Consider the following 19,858-nt stretch of genomic DNA (forward strand, 5'->3'; position numbering starts at 1 on the left):
TCAGGTCCCTCAGCTGCAGATCTGTTGGAGTTTGCTGGAGGTCCACTCCAGACCCTGTTTGACTGGGTATCACCAGTGGAGGCTACAGAACAGCAAATATTGCTGCTTGGTCCTTCCGCTGGAAGCTTCGTCCCAGAGGGACACCCACCTATATGAGGTGTCTCCCAGTTAAGCTATACAGGGATCAGGGACCCACTTGAGGAGGCAGTCTGTCCATTTTCAGAGCTCAAATGTTGTGCTGGGAGAATCACTGCTCTTTTCAGAGCTGTCAGACAGGGACATTTAAGTCTGCAGAAGTTGTCTGCTGCCTTTTGTTCACCTATGCCCTGCTCACAAAGGTGGAGTCTACAGAGGCAGTAGGCCTTGCTGAGCTGCAGTGGGCTCCGCCCAGTTTGAGCTTCCCGACTGCTTTGTTTACCTACACAAGCCTCAGCAATGGTGGACGTCCCTCCCCTAGCTAGGCTGCTGCCTCCCAGTTTGATCTCATACTGCTGCACTAGCAGTGAGCAAGGCTCCGTGGGTGTGGGACCCACCAAGCCAGACACAGGAGAGAATCTCCTGGTCTGCCGGTTGCTAAGACAGTGGGAAAAGCACAGTATTTGGGCGAAAGTGTCCCATTTTTTCAGGTACAATCTGTCACAGCTTCCCTTGGCTAAGAAAGGGAAATCCCCAGACTCCTTGCGCTTCCCGGGTAAGGCAATGCTCCACCCTGCTTCAGCTCACCCTCCGTGGGCTGCACCCACTGTCCAACCAGCCCCAGTGAGATGAACCAGGTACCTCAGTTGGAAATGCAGAAATCACCCGTCTTCTGTGTCAATCACTCTGGGAGCTGCAGACCAGAGCTCTTCCTACTTGGCCATCTTGGAGCAGACCTCAATTTTTTGTATTTTTTAGTAGAGACAGGGTTTCTCCATGTTGGTTGGGCTGGTCTCGAACTCCTGACCTCAAGTGATCCACCTGCCTTGGCCTCCCAAAGTGCTGGGATTACAGGCATGAGCTACCTCACCCAGCCTATTTCTTGCCTTAACTCAATAAGCCCTTGTGTCAGGCTAAAAGACATGGTTCTCCAAAACTATATTTACTTCCTAATTGTCAGAACCTGTGATTGTTACCTCACCTGGAAAAAGAGTAAATATTACCTTCTGAAGCAAGAGATGTGATGAAGGATCTTGAGAGGAGACATTTACCCTGAATTACCCAGATAGGCCCCAAATGCCCTAAATCACATGTATAAACACTTTTATAAAAAAGAGAGCCAGGCAGAGGTTTCACCCAGAGAGAGACAGAGGAGAAAGTGATGTGAAGACAGAGAGAGAGATTTGAGTGATGTAACAAGTCAAGGATTGCCAGCAGAAACTGAAAGAGGCAAGGAACTAAATCTCCCCTACAGCTTGTGGAGGGAGTGAGGCCCTATTGACATGTTGGTTTGAGAATTCTGGCCCCCAGAAATGTGACAGAATATGTTACCAAGTTTGTGGTAATTTGTCATGGTAGTCAGAAGAAACTAATATAAATTTGGTATCAAGGAGTGAGGTGCTGCTATAACAAATACCCCAAAATACAGAAGTATCATCCAAGGAATGTCCAAGTTATATGGTTTGGATGTTTGTCCCCTTCAAATCTCATGTTGAAATGTGACCTCCAGTGTTGGAGGTGAGACTTGGTGGGAGGTATTGGATCACAGAGGGAGATCTGTAATGAACGACTTAGTGCCATCCCCTTGGTGATATGTGAGTTCTCCTTCAGTTCACACAAGATTTGGTTGTTTAAAAGGGTGGGAGACCTCACCTTGCTGTCTCTTGCTTGCTCTGTCATGTGACATGCCTGCTCCCGCTTTGTCTTCTGCCATGGGTAAAAGCTCCCTGAAGCTTCACTGGGAGCTGAGCACATGCCAGAGCCATGCTTCCTGTACAGCCTGCAGAACCATGAGCCAATTAAACCACTTTTCTTTGTAAATTAGCTAGTCTCAAGTATTTCTTTTTTTTTTTTTTTTTAATAGATGGAGTCTCACTCTGTCACCCAGGCTAGAGTGCAGTGGTGTGATCTCAGCTCACTACACACTACAACCTCCACCTCCAGCGTTCAAATAATTCTCCCTGCCTCAGCCTCCCAAATAGCTGGGATTACAGGCACCTGCTACCATGCCCGGCTAATATTTGTATTTTTAGTAGATACTGGATTTCACCATGTTGGCCACGCTGGTCTCGAACTCCTGACCTCAAGTGATCTGCCTGCCTCGGCCTCCCAAATTGCTGGGATTACAGGTACCTGGCCAGGTGGATTTCTTTAGAGCAACACAAAAATGGCCTAATACACCAAGGAATTAGGTAATAGGTAGAGGCTGGAAGAATTCTGTGAAGCATCACAGAAAAAACCTAGAATGCCCTGAAGTCACTGGTGGTAGAAATATTGATATCAAGTATGCTGTTGGTGAGGGCTCAGAAGGAAGTGAGCGGCACAGTAGAGAAAGCTTCTATCAAGATTGTGCCATTGCACTCCCGCCTGGGCAACAGAGCAAGACTCTGTTTCAGAAAAAAATAGAAAGCAAGCTTCTATCAGTAGTCTTTGAAAATATGTATGCTATCTTGAGCAGAATGTTGGCAAAAATATGAGCATTGTAAGTACTTCTGGTACAGGCTTAGAAGGAAATACAGAGCACATGATTGAGAAATGGAGGAAAAATGATCCGTGTTACATAGTGGCAGTGAGCTTGGCTTAATTGTGTCCTATAGTCATGTGAAAATTAGCAGAACTTGCCAATGATTAACTCGGATATTTAGCTGAGGAGAGTACCAAGCAAAATGTTGAGGATGCGGACTGTTATCTTCTTTCTGTTCAGAGTAAAAATGTGAGAGAAAATAGATACATTCAGGAAGGAACTGTTAAGCAGAAATTTCAGTAATTTGTTATGGTAACCAAAGTAAACTGATAAAGCTCTTAAGTGAAGAGAGGAATATCTTCTCATACTATTCAGAAATGCCAATGCATGGATCCTTTGTGTAGACTAGTATTAGTTTAGACAGTCTGCTATTTTAAGTTAGCATTAGATACCTGATCACTACATCAAGATACTGAATCAAAATGTGTTATTTTAATTCTATGTCACTTGAACATTTAGGACATGCTTCTATCAGCCCTCAATTTATTTTTTTTAATATTAGCCTCAAATAATAAGAATAAATTAACTTTATTTTGAGCTCAAGTGTTGTTTTTTGTTTTTTGTTTTTTTGGTGGGGGGACAGAGTCTCGCTCTGTCGCCCAGGCTGGAGTGCAGTGGCCGGATCTCTGCTCACTGCAAGCTCCGCCTCCCGGGTTTACGCCATTCTCCTGCCTCAGCCTCCCGAGTAGCTGGGACTACAGGCGCCTGCCACCTCGCCTGGCTAGTTTTTTGTATTTTTTAGTAGAGACGGGGTTTCACCGTGTTAGCCAGGATGGTCTCGATTTCCTGACCTCGTGATCCGCCCGTCTCGGCCTCCCAAAGTGCTGGGATTACAGGCTTGAGCCACCGCGCCCGGCGAGCTCAAGTTCTTAAACTCACCAATCAATGATTTGTGAGTCGTTCTTTTGTTTGTTGTTTGGTTGGTTTCTTTGCATTTTGTTTTATTTGTTTGTATTTTAAGACATGGATTCTTGGGCCCTCTGCAAACCTTGTACATTGATTTTCTGGTGCTGAGGATTGGATATTTATATTTTTCTAAGGCTTTGTCAATTGTTATGATAAACAACCATTTAGGAAACCATTGATATTATGGAGCATAGCTGGATTTGTCTACCATTTCTTAAGTACTCCCTATGTGTCAGATATATATTAGATGAGCTTTACATAATATTTATATGTAATCTTACAGGTACATGTTTAATTTCAGCTTTGTAGTTGGCAAATTGAGGTTCAAAGAAGTAGTAAAGCTGTTCCAAATCTGTAATTAGAAAAACTGATATTTGAGCACATATCTATTTCCAAAACCCATTCTCCTACAGAAAAACCAGCAGTAAAGTGAAAACATTATTTGTTCACATTTCCTTATATATCCTTTCTAGGTGGATGATGTGCGTAAGTCATTTAACTTCCCAAGATTTAGTTTGCTCTATTTGAAGAAGTGTATAATAATATGTATCTCAAGCAGTTGTCATGAAGACCGAATTCAATTATGTACAGAATAGCACCCTGGCAACACTAGAGTGCCATGCAAATGTGATTTGCTTTACTATGGTTTTTGCTCTTACCTATTTTTATTTATGGAATAAGTAAAGTGTAACCATGTTATTTGGCAGAAGTGCCAGCTCTCACAAAATGCTACATCTACTGCCAGCTGCTTCTATTCTTGTGGATCTAAGGCTTCCTCAATGGTTACTTTTGGAGCCAGACTGGATCAGTGTTCATATCCCCGCTCTGCCATTTACTAACAGTAGAATCATGGACTAGTCTTTCCATGATTTTGATTATTCACCAATAGAAAGAGAAAGAGATGCTGGTAATTTGAGGTCGACATTGAAATAATATGGAATGCTTATAATGTTTATGGTCATCATCATTAATGATCACATTACTGACAGTAGCTGTGTTAGTAAGATGGCAAATACATTTTGTGAGGTTCCACTAGACACTGCCTATGAAGAGTGGCACAGGCAGGGGGTGAAAGAATGCCAGCAGTGAGGCAGTGTATTCCGCAGGGCATGGGAAAAAACCCAGGCCAGTTGCAACCCGCGTGAATACTAACTCCCACTGTAGCCTGGATTGCATTCCTATGCCAGCAAAATGGTTTTTCAACTGTGGCTATTCTGTAGCAGAGTATCAGCAAGGGAGCCCCAGATAGGGAAGCTGAAAAGAGTTTAATTATTTAGCACATATATATTATGCCATAAGTACATACACAAGCAGAATGGGAGAAAAGAATAGATCCCGTGGCACTTGGCAGATGACCAGTTGGAAAGGCAATCATAAACTACTTGGGAACATTAAATAAGTCAGAATGCTATCTTCTAACATATAAACTAGTAATGATAGCAGTAACTACCATTTCATAAATTCCTGTGCCAGGAACCCTGCTAGGCTTTGTATGTACATTATCACTAGGCTACAAAACTCTATTGAATAAGAACCATTTATTACCTCATTCTACAGACGAGGAAATTGAGGCACAGAGAAGTTAAAGAAGGCATTAATGGTTAAAGACCTGAGAAATATTGGCCATGAGATTTAAAATAGAGTCTAACTATCTGTAAAGCCCATGTCCTTTCCACCGCAGTGTGATGTCTCCATGGAACATTCTCATGTCTTGCATCTCTTGTCCTTTTACAACAACCACTGTTACAGGTAATCCTTCTGCTTTTTTATTTTGCATGTACCCCTCCTCAAGAAAAGGTACATGATAAATAATAAAATCATCATTGGTATATATAAATAGATGATTGATAGACCAGACAGATCGATGACAGACTGTGTGTGTATATGCACACCATCACACTCTGTGACTTTTAAAACTATCTTGTGGATCTCCTTAGTACATCTCTTGTGCTCTGCTTATATTCCGGCCCAGATGTACAGAGCAGCTAGTTCACAATAACCTCCCAACCACCAGTGTCATCATGTGCTTTGTGGATGAAGTGTGGTCCACTCTCCTGAGATCTGTTCACAGTGTCCTCAATCGCTCTCCTCCATACCTCATCAAGGAGATTCTGCTGGTAGATGACTTCAGCACCAAAGGTAAGAAAACCACTCGGGCTATCTCTTGAAATTTCAAAGTTTGGTGGAAGCAAAGTTTGGTAGCAGTTTGGATGGCAAAATTACAAGATAATTTGATGAAGCATAAACATTGTACAAATGCATTGTTTTACGTGGAGCCTCAGAGACATAAGTCTAAGCATCTGTGGACATTAAAAGTCATCTGGAGCTCTATTCAGTTAGTTGTCTCAGTTGTAACTCTCCTACCATGTTGGAATGATCTTCTAACTATGGCTCGTTGGAGATGGGTACTTTGAAGTACTGGAGTTTAGATGTCCTCTACAATTGCATAAATCCCTTTTAATGGAATCACAATTAAAGGGAGGCCTTGCCTACTGGTAATAACTGGAGTTACAGTTGGACTTTATGGAAGGCAAAGAAATTGAGGTCTTATGGCTTCTTCCTTGAGAGCAAGGCATATGATGTGTTCAGTTAAGTGTTAAGAAGACAAATTGCCAATAGGACAAGAGAGATGAGGTGATTCCAATAAAGTTCAAAAGAAGAATCCACCATAGCCTTTACATTCATTTTTGTTTATTACAGTGAAGAATCTCACTCTTTAGGTTGTCAAATAACTTGTGTATGTAGGTGGTCTGACAGCCACATTACAAATTCCCAAAATGGAACCCATTTTTCAGAAAAGTTTAGAAAATAGCAAAGACTTGGCAATGCTAATATACTTAGCCTTAAGCTAAGTCTTAGCCTTGAGCTGTGACCACAGCAACATGGGAAGTTTCTTTAGCTTCAGAGTTTCTACCATAATCACACTGAGCTCAAGAAACTGTGGGATGACAGAGAAAAACTGGCTGAAAACATAAAACGTGGCCTTGAAAGCATAAACAAAAATAGCACCCAATTAGAAAGTAGATAAGAGTCCCTTCATGAGGGGTAGGTCCAGATTCTGTGGGACCTGAAGCTTATTCAGTTTTCAGGGTCCTAAGAAAAACTTTCTTAGAAAGTTTTCTGGAAGCCATTCCGACCTAGGATAGCTGTCAATAGCTTAATTACACACAGAAGTGACTATAAGTCACATAAACATGGCTCATAAAGCCCCCAGAAAACTGTTCCTTTAGCTGGATCCCTCCATAGCCATCTAATAAGAGAGAAAAGGTGTAATGGAAGGGGATGTCAGAGTAGGAAATGAAAGGGTCTTATTTGCACACATTGTTTAGCCTCTTCCTTGGGTCATGGAAAGGGCTTTTGCAAGAGGTGGGGTTGAGAGTAGAAGCAGAATTGTGCAGAAGCCTGAGCTACATTTATTTTAAGGCAAATATTCCCCTACCTTGACAAATACTCAGAAAGGTGTGCCCTCCACTGTATCACCTTGCAACACTGAAAACAAAGATTTGGGGTTTGAAAAATCAGACAGCTTTGAATATTGAAATGAGACAGAATCCTTCCAAGAAAATGACATCAGAAAATAAAATTATGACCCAAGGAATAAAATTCAGTGATGATGGTAATGTCATAGTTTTTGGCATTTGACTTCGGGAAGGCACTTCTGATACTATCTAGACTTAGCTAATTCAAGTGTTCCTGGTTTATCTTTACTCTGATGTAGACTACCTAAAAGATAATTTGGATAAATACATGTCCCAGTTTCCAAAAGTTCGGATTCTTCATCTCAAAGAGAGACATGGCTTAATAAGGGCCAGGCTGGCAGGAGCACAGAATGCAACAGGTAAGAAGCTACTCATTTTTTTGTGTGTTACATTTTGTTTTAATTTAAAATGTTTCTCAAACATACAGAAAATGTGAAAGACTAGCACAATGATGCCTATATATGCATCACTTAGTTCCATCAGTTTTAAAGTTTTTATAATATGTGCTCTATCATAAACACACATAGACACCTATTGTAGATACTTTTTTCCTGAACCTTTGAAAAAGAAGTTACAGACATCATCATACTGCACCCCTAAGGACCTCAGTAGGCGTCTCTGAAGAACAGGAGCATTCTCTTAAATAAGCACAGCTTTCATAACTAAATATAATACCTACTATATGCTATTTTCAAGTTTTGTCATTGTTCCCAAAATTTTTTTGGTTTTGGATTTTTTTTGTTTTTTTGTTTTTTTGACGGAGTCTCGCTCTGACGCCCAGGCTGGAGTGCAGGCTGGAGTGCAGTGGCGCCATCTCAGCTCACTGCAAGCTCCGCCTCCCAGGTTCAGGCCATTCTCCTGCCTCAGCATCCCAAGTAGCTGGGACTACAGGCACCCGCCACCATGCCTGGCTAATTTTTTGTATTTTTAATGGAGATGGGGTTTCACCACATTAGCCAGGATGGTCTTGATCTCCTGACATCGTGATCTGCCTGCCTCAGCCTCCCAAAATGCTGGGATTACAGGCCGCAAAACATTTTTTTTAAATTCAGAAACTAATTAAGTTTCATACCCTGCATTTGATAGTTTGGTCTTCTTAGTCTAGAATACTCAACTCCTCACACTTTGCTTAAACATTTGTGTGTGTGTGTGTGTGTGTGTGTGTGTGTGCGTATTTTAAGTTCATGCCATTTCTTTGGTACAACTGACCATGTTCTGAAATTTTCAATTTCCTCTTGTTACCTGCAGGATAAATGTTTTTGGAGTGAAAATATTATATAGAATGCTACTACATAGGTGATAGAAACGGTATACATCTCATCAAGAGGCATATAATATAACATAATATTACCAGTATTGTTGATACTAACTTTGAGTAGTTAGTTAAGATGTTGACAGCTAGATCTTTACTTTGGGAGTAAGAAGTAATTTGTGGAATGATACATTAACCCATGAGAATATTCTGTTTTTCTTACAATGTTTTACCCAATGGTTTTTAGTATCCATTGATGATCCTTGCTTAAATCAATTATTACATTGAGGACTGAAAAGTTGCTTTTCTATAATTCATTCTTTTTTATTTAGCTGGCACTCATGTGTAAGGAAAAAAATCTCTATCTCTCCCTCTCCTGTTTTCTAACTCTTCCTCCCTTCCCCCTCAACCTCCCTCTCCCCTCCCTCTCATCCCCTCACCAATATGGATTTATGGCTTAGAAGTTAAATGTGTATTATATCACCATTATTCTTGTTGGTGTTCAAATTGTCCCAAATTTGGTCACTAGGAGCTTCTTCAAGCCTGCACCTTTTTGACCTGACCAATCAGTATTTCAAGATTTCATAAAGTTTTAATCCTACAATCGTCACCCCTCTCTTCTCTGACCCATGTCTGTTCTTCCTAGGTTTTTTCTGCCTTCCCCAAAGGCCATATGCCTTCTTTTCCCCTCCTTTTTTTAGTGTGCAGGTGTTGGTGAGTGAATGAGAAGTGAGTCTATTTTATGAGTATTCTACAAACAACATCAAACATTTGGGTTCATGCTCATAAGTTTCTAAGGAAGGATCTGTGCCCTGTGATAGTAGCTGACTTATATGCTAGGTGCCATTCTGAATACTTCATATATTAACTGATTGAATCCTCACAATAACTCTATGAGATGGGTACAATCACATCCTCATTCTACATATGAGAATATAGAAGTGCAGTGAGGCTGTGCTTTATGTAAGCTCACCCATCTAGTCAGTGGTAAATCCAAAGCTGGCACCTGAATGCCCTGACTCCAGAGGCCATCCTCTTATCTACTACACCTTGAGGCCTCTAGACACTTAGTCACTACTCCGGTCCTGTACGCCCTGCTTTTACAGTTCTTCACCAGCTTAAATTCAAGCATGTTCTGATGGGAAATTATCTGCTTACGTGAGTTTAATTTTCTCGTAACTGGACCCCATATTTGAAGCTCTTCTCATTTCATTGGTTTGCTAACAAATGTCTTCTCTTTGTAGAGGAAATTTTAAGTGAACAACAAATACATCACACCAAAATTGGCATTGCAGTGACAGTTAAGATTCTCAATGAGAGACTGCATTCAGAAAAATCTAATGGCATTCCATGCTTAATTTCCTTTGGAAAATAATTATCTATAAATGATGTACAAATAGGATACTCAAGAACTAGTTTAAGTAGGTAACTTTTAAGCTGAGGTCTGGGTGAAGACTATTCCCAAGCAAATGGAACAAGAAGTACAAATGTCCTAATGAAGAAATGAGCTTGGCATATTCAAGGTAAAGAAATAAGTTCATTTTGACTCATGGGTGCTGACCATGGGGAGAGTCATAAAAGATTCATTTGGGGGGAAAGAAAAAAGCAAGTTTTTCTAAAGTTTTGTGCATCACTTAAAGATTGTAGGCATTATTCTCAGTATAAGGTGAAGCCAGTGAAGAATGTTAAATGGGAACAAAACTGTCTGATGTACATTTTGAAAGTTCATTTTGGCCACTGTGTAGATAATGGATATTAGGAAGATGAAAAACGAAGCAGGGAGGCTATTTTAGTTGTCCAAGTACCAGGGAGGTGCCAGGGTAAATGGGAGAAATGGTCAGCTTCATCATAGATTGTGCACATGGAACGTATAGGACTTGCCATCAGATAGGATGTGAAGAGAATGAGAGCAATCAGAAACAAACTCTAGGACTGGTATCTGAACAGCTTGGTGGGTGGTAGGCTCAAAATTGGAGGAGCAGGTTTGGAATTGCAGTTGAGTTTTGATTTTGTCCATATAAATTTGAGATGAAAATTAGATATTCACGTGCAGAAAGTAGAATACAGAACCAAATATGGATTACTTATTTAAAAATATTCTCTCTGCCTGCATGGAGCACAGAGTATGCTAGTAATGGCCTCCGACACAGTCCAAACTATACCAAATATGGATTACTTATTTAAAAATATTCTCTCTGCCTGCATGGAGCACAGAGTATGCTAGTAATGGCCTCCGACACAGTCCAAACTATTAGACGACATGGGTGGCGTGTCTTAGAAGGGGTGTTATGAGCTTGATTAAAGCAGTTGCAACTGCTTGCTCAAGTGTTTGCAGTTACATTCATAAAGTAATTTCTTTGAATTTAGCAAATCTGAATGTAAATTCAGATTCATTAACACCCTTGAGAATATTAGCTCAGTAACTTTCAAACCATTTTGATGATGACTTGTGTAGAAATAAATTTTTCATCACAATTCACTACATGTGTAATCACACATATAACTACAGTAGACATTTTATCAAATAACATGTGGAATAGATTCTAATATCTTCTTTTCTATGTTATTTATTTTTTAGATCCTGGCCAATCTCAATAAATTGATTTAGTGATTGATTCACTAAGAGGATCTATAGCTCTCAGTTTGAAAAACCCCAGCTAGGTGTATCTTAATTGCTTGCCACTGCCTAGTAGAGTGATGCTTCCCAAACTATCTAAAAAGGACTTTTTTCCCCTAATTTCCATTTTTTTATTGACCTACCCCTTTGTAAATTATAACAAATATTAATTACTCAAAAAGGAAAGTAGATATATAAAACACAAACCCATTTTTATTATATATAAATTATATATGGCTGGGTGCAGTGGCTCACGCCAGTAATCCCAGCACTTTGGGAGGCTGAGGCAGGCAGATCACCTGAAGTCAGGAGTTCGAGACCAGCCTACCCAACATGGCAAAACCCTGTCTCTACGAAAAATACAAAAAATTAGCCAGGAGTGGTGGTGGGTGCCTGTAATCCCAGCTACTCAGGAGGCTAAGGCAGAGAATCTCTTCAACCTGGGAGACGGAGGTTGCAGTGAGGTGATATCACACCACTGCACTCTAGCCTGGGCAACAAGAGCAAAACACTGTCTCAAAAAAAAAAAAATATATATATATATATATATATAAATTTATAAATTTGGCAAATTGCTATAAAGTTTCAAAATATTTGTTCTCAATTTCTATTGCTATCTCCCTGTAGACAGCAGGGTCTGTGACCTACACTTTGAGCAGCATTAGTGGAGCTTAGGTACTTGAGAGTTTGGAAAGAAGAAAGATGTGTCTCGATGTATCCTTGCCCAGGGATACATCCAATGCCAGGAAGTACACCTGTCCCCTGTGGGGAATTCAAGGCAATGCAGGATCAATTTTAGCAGAGAATGTAATTCAGAGACTGGCATTGAGCAGAGATGGCAGGCGGGGTGGGTCCTCTCAAACTCCCCTGGGTGTGCCACAGCTCTCAAGAGTAGAGATAAGTAAGAGACTAAGGGCCTCCTGAAGAGTTCCTGTAAATTAGAGGTCAGCAAAGACAGCAGACAAAAATTTTCTCTAGGATGCCTCACCAAACAAAGAGTTTAAAGATAAGAATCTGAGTCCAGAACCTGACAGGCCTTGGCGCAACTGTTCCCTACAGATTTGCCCTTTAGGACTCAAAAGGGAATTAACAGGCAAGGGTGAGATCCAGAGATCCAAAGACATGCAAAAATAGAAGTCAGATGGCCTATTTTGGTCCCATTGTATTATGAGGCTCTCTGAAGGTCTGCAGGAGGCTCTCTGAAAGTCTGCAATCATCTGCAAAATAATAAGGGGCCAAGAACTGATCTGCCTTACCGTTAGCGATGTCTACTATGCATTCCGTTTCCAGGGCATGTTAGTTCTTCATCTGAATCTATTTCAGGCAAAAAGATTAGGTCCAATCAGTTGCTTGCTGTGAATGAGGAGGTTGAGAGGCCCAAGTAGGATTTCAAAATTTGACAGGTAGGCCAGGGGCAATGGATCTCTAAGAATTGCTCACTCTATGAAGCCAACAGAATTAAAAAGATGCAGTAAATGAAATATCAGGGAACAAGTAGATCACCCACATTCCTTCCTAGTATGGAACAGACCAAGTGATTTACTGCCCTGCCAAGAGGAGTTACAGTCAGGCAGTAGAGAGTCAGAGTAAATATTAGGTTTTCATTTCCTTCATGACATGGCGTTTAGCAAAATTCCTGACATTTCTATGAGCATTCTAAATAATCACTTGGCTAACTTTAAGTAACTGGACAGGTGACATCTAACTCCTAGCAAACTCCAAGGTCTCCTAAAAAGCAACAGTAGATATCTTTCTGCAAACTTTTATAACTTGTATCTGCTGCAGGTAAAAATTATTTCCTTAGCGTTACTTAGGAGGCATTATGTAAAATTAAATGGCATGCCAAGCCAACATCCCTCGAGGAACCCTTGACATAACCATCCAGCATTAACTGGTTCTGCAGCAATATTCCAGGTTGGTACACTGGATATAAGTGGGGGTCCATGCTCAACAAGGACCCAAAATTGTTTGGCACATTGAACAGTTTTATGTTGCCCCCCACCCTCCAAATTTTTAAGTTACAAATGAAACCCATCTGTAAACAATCCAGTATTATTGTGACCTATCCTTAGAAACAGAAAATCCTACCAGGTAGCAATCAAGATTGGACTAAAATTTTATATTCTTTAACCAACCTCTCCCTATATCCCCTCTCCCCTACCCTTTCCAAATCTAGTGCTCTATAGCACTATAGGGTCACTATAGTTAACAATAGTTTATTATATGTTTTCAAGCAGCTATCAGAGAGGATTTTGAATGTTCCCAATACACATAAATGATAAATGTTTGAGGTGATTGATATGCTAATTACCCTGATTTGATCACTACACATTTTATGTATCAAATATCACTATGTACCCTATAAATATATATAATTATTATGTGTCAATTTAAAAATTTTAAGTGGTTGGGTTGATTATTCTGACAGTAAATTATACTAGCCATTTTTAAAGAATTTAGGTATGAGGTAGATCTTAGAAATATCTTTACAAGGCAAAGCTCAAAAAGGTTAAGTAACTTATCTAAACTGGCTAGGAAAAGCAGAGCTCGGATTGAAGGCTATTGTATGTAACTTTAATGCTATGCTTATTTCACTGTGCTTCTCAGCCTCTCCAAATCAGGAACAGTGTGTACAATGTCCATAGACAATAATCACACCAATCAGAAATCCCACCAAGAGTCAGCTACACAGAAAGCTCCCTGTTTTCTCACCTAACATAGTCCTAAGATCTTATTTTAAAACAAAATGTCTGAAAGTAGAGCAATAGCATGCATGCATGGGAGGATTCTCCTCTTCCCCAAAATAAAACAATATAAAATTCCAGACTATGTTTTGAGCAGATGCTGCTTCCCTTAGGTCCTGGCAGCAAATGAATGAGAATTTTCATAGGGATCTGGGCCAGGTGGGAAGTGAATGTAGGTTTGGGAACCCATCCTGCTGCCACTGGGGACTGAGAAAGATAATCCAGGCCCCTTTGACTTCATAAGGTTGCTATGGGGATAGGGACAGGTGGTATAGTAAACACTGCTCTTTAAACTCTAGGTCTGAATGGACCACAAGTAGAAATCTTATTTTTTGTTTTTGTTTTTGTGCTTTTTGTTTTTTGTTTTTGAGACGGAGTCTCGCTGTGTCACCAGGCTGGAGTGCAGTGCCTCGATCTCTGCTCACTGCAACCTCCACCTCCCGGGTTCAAGTGCTTTTCCTGCCCCAGCCTCCTGAATAGCTAGGGCTACAGGCACACACACAGGCCCAGCTAATTTTTGTATTTTTAGTAGAGATGGGGTTTCACCATGTTGGCCAGGATGGCCTTGATCTCTCAGCCTCATGATCCTACCACCTCGGCCTCCCAAAGTGCTAAGATTACAGGCATGAGCCACCACGCCCAGCCAGGAATCTTTTTTTTACCACATTGTATACCACTAGCCAAGTGGACTTTAGCAGGCCATGCTTCATATACCTACATAACCCTGTGAGTCTTCCCATGACCGGGGAGAGGGTTGTCCCAAAGGTGCCATCCCCAAAGGACACCCTTAGGAGATGGCTTAGTCCTTTTGGGCTGCTATAACAAAATGCCTTACACTAGATAATTTATAAATAGCATATATTTATTGATCACAGTTTTGGAGGCTGGGAAGTCCAAGATCAAGGCAGTAGCAGATTCGGTGTCTAGTGACAGCTCACTGTCTGCTTCAAAGGTGGCACCTTGTTGCTGTGACCTTACACGGTGGAAGGGCAAAAGGGGCTCACAAACACTCTCCAGCCTCTTTCATATGGGTACTAATCCTACTTAAGAAGGCTCCACCCTCATGATCTTATCACAAAGGCCCCACCTCCTAATACTATCACCTTAGGGTTAGGTTTCAAAATATGAATTTTGGATTGACACATACATTCAGACCATGCAGGGGACAATACCCTGTCATTGTCAAACAAGCATTAATGCCCTGAAAATAGGACCCTTCCAGCCTGGTCAGGAAATGAAACTGCTGTCTCCAAGAACAGAAGACTACATGGTGGGGGAGTTGCCTCTCACAGATGGTTTCACTAAACAGACTCCTCAAGAACACTCCACACCAATACCTTACCCTGATGCAAAAATGCCATTGTTAACCAAGTAATTAATATGATGCTAAATTCCATTAATTGAGAGGTAGTCTGCAGATTTCAGTGATAATGATCTATCATCTAGATAACTGTCCTCATTTTGTTTTCTAAGCCTTCCCATACCCAAAGCTCTGCCTCCTTCTAGCAATTTTTAAGGAACGTAATCTATGGAATGAGCTACTTGTTTTCTAATATCACATTGCTGTTTGTTAACTGTGCAACCGTAGAAAAGTTACCTAAGGTCTTTGTTCTTTAGTTTCCTTGTCTCTTAAGTGGGAATAAAAATTAGTTCTATACTGCAGGGTTGTTGTAAGGACGACACAAAACATCCATGAAGAATGTTTAGAACGGAGGCTGGCATAGAACAAGCACTTAGATGATGGTTGCTCTTACAGGTGTGTCAAGAGCTAAGCTGAGCATCCAGGTATCAACACAGTCAATTAAAATGATAAACCAAAATGAAAGCAGTAGTCAAGCCTTAATCCCTTACTGCAACAGTATCAGCAGGAGGCTGAAGAGGAGAAGGCATTGGCTCCTCCTGTGTTCCATTTTTCCCCCTGGAATGTTGCTGAGTAGTGGATCAGAGCAGAGCAGAGCAGACAAGAGGGGCAGCTCACTGCCTGCCCAAGGAACGCAGCACAAAAGGGTTCTTCTGTTATGTGGCCCTGGGATCCAGAGTAAGAAAGGGAAAGGGTAGGAGTGGGAAAGCACTGAAGAGTGAGTCCGAGTTGAGCAAAGTGTCTTCGAGACCCATTCCCTCTCCAATAAAGTGGTCCTGGCAGAGGCTTTGGCCTGAATGGAGACACCTGGGTTAGGAATGCAGACAGGCAGAAGAGCAAGTCCTGCAGCCGAGTGGAGGTTCTGAGTCCTGGACCACAACTCCCTTTAGAGACTTCAACACACTGGCTGGGCACCAAGTCTGAGTGAGAAAGCAGGTTTCCCCCATGAGCGCCCCACTAGGTAGAGCCTTTGTTTTACCTGTGGTTGGGCCTGAAAGATCACACATAGGATCTGGACCAGGAGCTTATTTCCTAGGTTGTTACACTCTCTCACACACACATCACACCACACACACACATACACATACTTCACTTGTATAAGATCCTCTGGAGCAATGTAGATGCTACTGACGTTTCACTGGGGAGGGAAAGAGTGTTACTTCACACAACTAACAGGGAAAAAAAGAGTTCTTAATACTACTTCTGGTCTCCAAGTTTCTTTTCCTTTTATTTTCTTTTTCTTCCTCTTAAGTCTTTTTAAAAGTTGTGTAAAATACATAGAATATAAAAATGGACCATCTTAACCATTTTTAAGTGTACAGGCCCATAGTGTTACATATGTTCACATTGATGTGCAGTCTACATGACTCTTTTTACCTTGCAAAAATAAAACTCCATACCCATTCATCAGCAACCTCCCATTCCCTACTCCCGTCTCCTGTAACTCTTTTCCAGTACCTCCTAGCCTTGCCGGTTCGTCTACTTTAATTTCTTTCATCCCTATTGTGTGAAGTAATTTTTCCTCTTCATCATTCCTAAGGACAAACTTGTCATCTCAGTCTCTCTGCTTCTTAAAAACAAAGTCCCAAATCCTGCACCCCCAGCGTTAATGGGCACACTCTCTTAGAGGGGACTTCAGCAACTACCTTTAATACCAAGTATTCTTTTCAGATTCTTTTACCCATTCAAAATGGCTTACCAATTTTTTCCAAACATAAATTATGTTTGCACCACAGGACTCCTAGGAGCAAAGTTCCTCTCATTTCAGTATGAAATGAAATTATGCTGACCACGAATTCAGGAAAAAAAAAAAAAAAAAAAAAAAAAAAAAAGATTACTGCATTTACAGCTACATTTCTGGAGCAATCATCAATACTTTTGAACATGAAGTACACACATTCAGTATACTGTATTTTCAAAGATTTTTGTGTTTTTGGCTCTCTAGGTGATGTGTTGACATTTTTAGATTCTCACGTGGAATGTAACGTTGGTTGGTTGGAACCTCTTCTGGAAAGAGTGTATTTAAGTAGAAAGAAAGTGGCCTGTCCAGTAATCGAAGTCATCAATGATAAGGATATGAGGTAATATTGACACATTCCACAAGATACTTCTAAGCACATATGTAAACACAAGCAGCAGAAAGTGCTGAGTATATGCCCAATATGTGCATTTTTTGAAAATCCAAAACATATACAGCTTACTTAAATAAATGGAAAAGCATGGTCGATATCTTGGGATCAGAGTCTGCTGATGCAATAATCTATCTGGTAACTACAAATTCGTAACTCTAAATACCAATAAATCCTAATAGTTATTATCTGTTTTTTCCCCTTTATATTTAGCTGAACCCACAAATATTTATTTGCCTCAAGTTTAGTTCTTATTTCTGTGGGAAACACGTATGTGCTTCTAAGTTGCCCTTGTACTTTTTTTTTCTTCAAAACTGGCCAGAACAGTATTAAAATAAAAGTATAAGTTAAGCACAAATAATCAAGCCAATTAGTTACTAAAGCAAATTGTACTTGTAAATGTTCTTGAACTATTATTAAAAGGTGGTGCCCTAAAATCATCATAAGCACTTGTTTCATTCATTTGACTACGTTGTGAAACCAAATTGATAAAGTACATAAAGATTTATATAATCCCAGATAACACTTTGGTTTTTTCTTCCTGGATTAGTTACATGACAGTGGACAACTTTCAAAGAGGCATCTTTGTGTGGCCCATGAACTTTGGTTGGAGAACAATTCCTCCAGATGTCATTGCAAAAAACAGAATTAAAGAAACTGATGCAATAAAGTAAGTGTGTGCAATTTAAGACTAGAAAGCAGTCATATATCTTTTTGTAAAAGCATAAAAAATTCTACAAAACAGCTTATTATTCTATAGAACATTAAGAATCACAGTTCTATCCAATAGATTACCAAAGCAAACACAATATTCCTGAGAAATTTGTTCCCAAAACTAATTCTTCACTGGTCATTTGTACCTTACTCAGGGCTGAACACACAAAAATTCACTAATGCTATCCTGTCCCCTAGGATTTGCAACCTAAGAAACACAAACTAGCAAAATGTGCTGCATACATACTATATAAACACACATAATATTAAAGTAAACATAAGTGCAAATTAAAAGTAAATAATAGTAATAGAAATATCATTCTAATGATAGCAATGGTTAGGATTTTCTTTTACAGCCTAATCCTACCCCCTCCATGAGAGAAGTGCCAAATTCTATGAATAAATTTAAAAATCGATTCAGAAGCTGGATATGAATTCAAGTTTGGGCTTTTATTCCCAAGAAACTGCATTAAAGAACACAGCTTAGACCTGAAGCTGAAGTGGAGGCTTCCCATTACTTCTTCAGAATCTAGGCCTGCAGGACAAGCATTCAGCCAGCCACAGAAAGAGCAGCAGGGAGCTTAAATTTTCCCTGTTGTAGTGACCACTTAAGCAGACACAAGCAAGCCAGCCCCAAGAGAAAGCCAAGCCCAGACTGCATTGAAGCATGTTTTCCCCAAACTTACCCCTCAATCAATCATACCACCTTCCTTGCCAGGTGTGATGCCTTCAGAATTGTTCCACCAAGCAAAGAAGTGAAGGTTCTACCATTTATTAAGCACTCTGTGCCAGGCACCTAACTCTCTTCCTAACTCTAGGAGGCAGGTGGAAGTATTCACCTTAAAGAGGTGAGGAAATTGAGACTTAAAAGCATTAAGTAATTTTCCCAGAGATCCACAGTTAATGAAGGAAGAATTTGAGACTCAAACCCAGAACTACCTGGATTTAACACTCTTATTCTGCACCTACACCTAAAGAACCTCTGCTTTTTCCAAACTCTCATGTTGAGGGCCAATACAGTGGTTGAATTCAGACTACATTCAACATAATGTTAGGAAGATAATGCATTCTGGATAGACTAGTAGGAAAATTGGAGTGCAGAAAGAACACGAACATAAATGGTGGCAGAGGGGAGAGAGGTATGGGACAGGAATTATGCCCCCTTGAGATTACTGTATACACTAAGCACAAAGCAGACTCTCCACAGAAACTACTTCAGCTGGCTGAGTGGTGACCACCATAGGAAGTGATTCCAGTCTTCGCTAACTGCTGACTAAAATATAGTTTCTATTCTCCATAATCAATATTATTAGTGAAGGCTCTGGAGACAGTTTGAATCTCCACTCTGCTACTGAGAAGTGGTATGAGCTTGAAAAGACTACTTCTCATCTTCAGCCTCTATTTCCTCATTTTTACATGAAGACTCATAGAAGCAGGTGCTACTTAGATTGTTTTAAGAACTGAATCAGATGATACATAAAGTGCTTTGAAAGGTGCTTGCCATATAACATGCTGTCGGTAAAGTTTGTGTGTGCTTGTGAGGCAGGAGAATAGGGTCTGGAGGCAAGAACCTTGAGGCCAATTCATGCCGACCTCCTGAAGTCGAATCAAGGAAAAACACCAAGGTCTGGGGGGCAGGGAATCTAAGACCAATTCCTGCTGACTTCCCAAAGCTGGATCAAAAGGAAAACACCTGGGTCTAGGGGCAGGGGATCGAAGGCCGAATAACACCCACTTCCTAAAGCTAAACCAGAAGGAAAATTCCATTTCCCCACATCCGAGTAAAAAAGGATCAAAGGCTACTGTCCCTACAGCCCTCCCCTTCCACCACCTCTCAGAGGGAAAGGGAGGGTGCCTTGGACTGGCCAAGCAGGGACCTTCCCTTCAGCTGCATAGGTCGCCAATTCACCTCAGCCTTTCATTAGCCAACCAAATCCTTCATCCAGATAAGTGGCAGCCGATAGGGACCTCGAAAGGAGTACTCGCAACTCAGAAAAC

At 40.7% G+C, this 19,858-nt stretch overlaps 1 protein-coding gene across 3 annotated transcripts in view; it reads left to right on the forward strand.

Annotated features, from left to right (window-relative positions):
- The window catches only part of GALNT5 (polypeptide N-acetylgalactosaminyltransferase 5), a 68,239-nt gene that overhangs the window by 22,253 nt on the left and 26,128 nt on the right, over positions 1-19,858 (forward strand). For all 3 annotated transcript variants that reach the window (XM_015110186.3, XM_077956556.1, XM_001087663.5), the window contains exons 2-5: positions 5,538-5,704; positions 7,284-7,403; positions 16,963-17,098; positions 17,697-17,816. In XM_015110186.3, coding sequence (XP_014965672.3) covers positions 5,538-5,704; positions 7,284-7,403; positions 16,963-17,098; positions 17,697-17,816 — 543 coding nt within the window. The remainder of the gene's footprint in view (positions 1-5,537; positions 5,705-7,283; positions 7,404-16,962; positions 17,099-17,696; positions 17,817-19,858) is intronic.

Source organism: Macaca mulatta, chromosome 12 (genome assembly GCF_049350105.2).
Source record: "Macaca mulatta isolate MMU2019108-1 chromosome 12, T2T-MMU8v2.0, whole genome shotgun sequence".
Lineage (NCBI taxonomy): Eukaryota > Metazoa > Chordata > Mammalia > Primates > Cercopithecidae > Macaca > Macaca mulatta.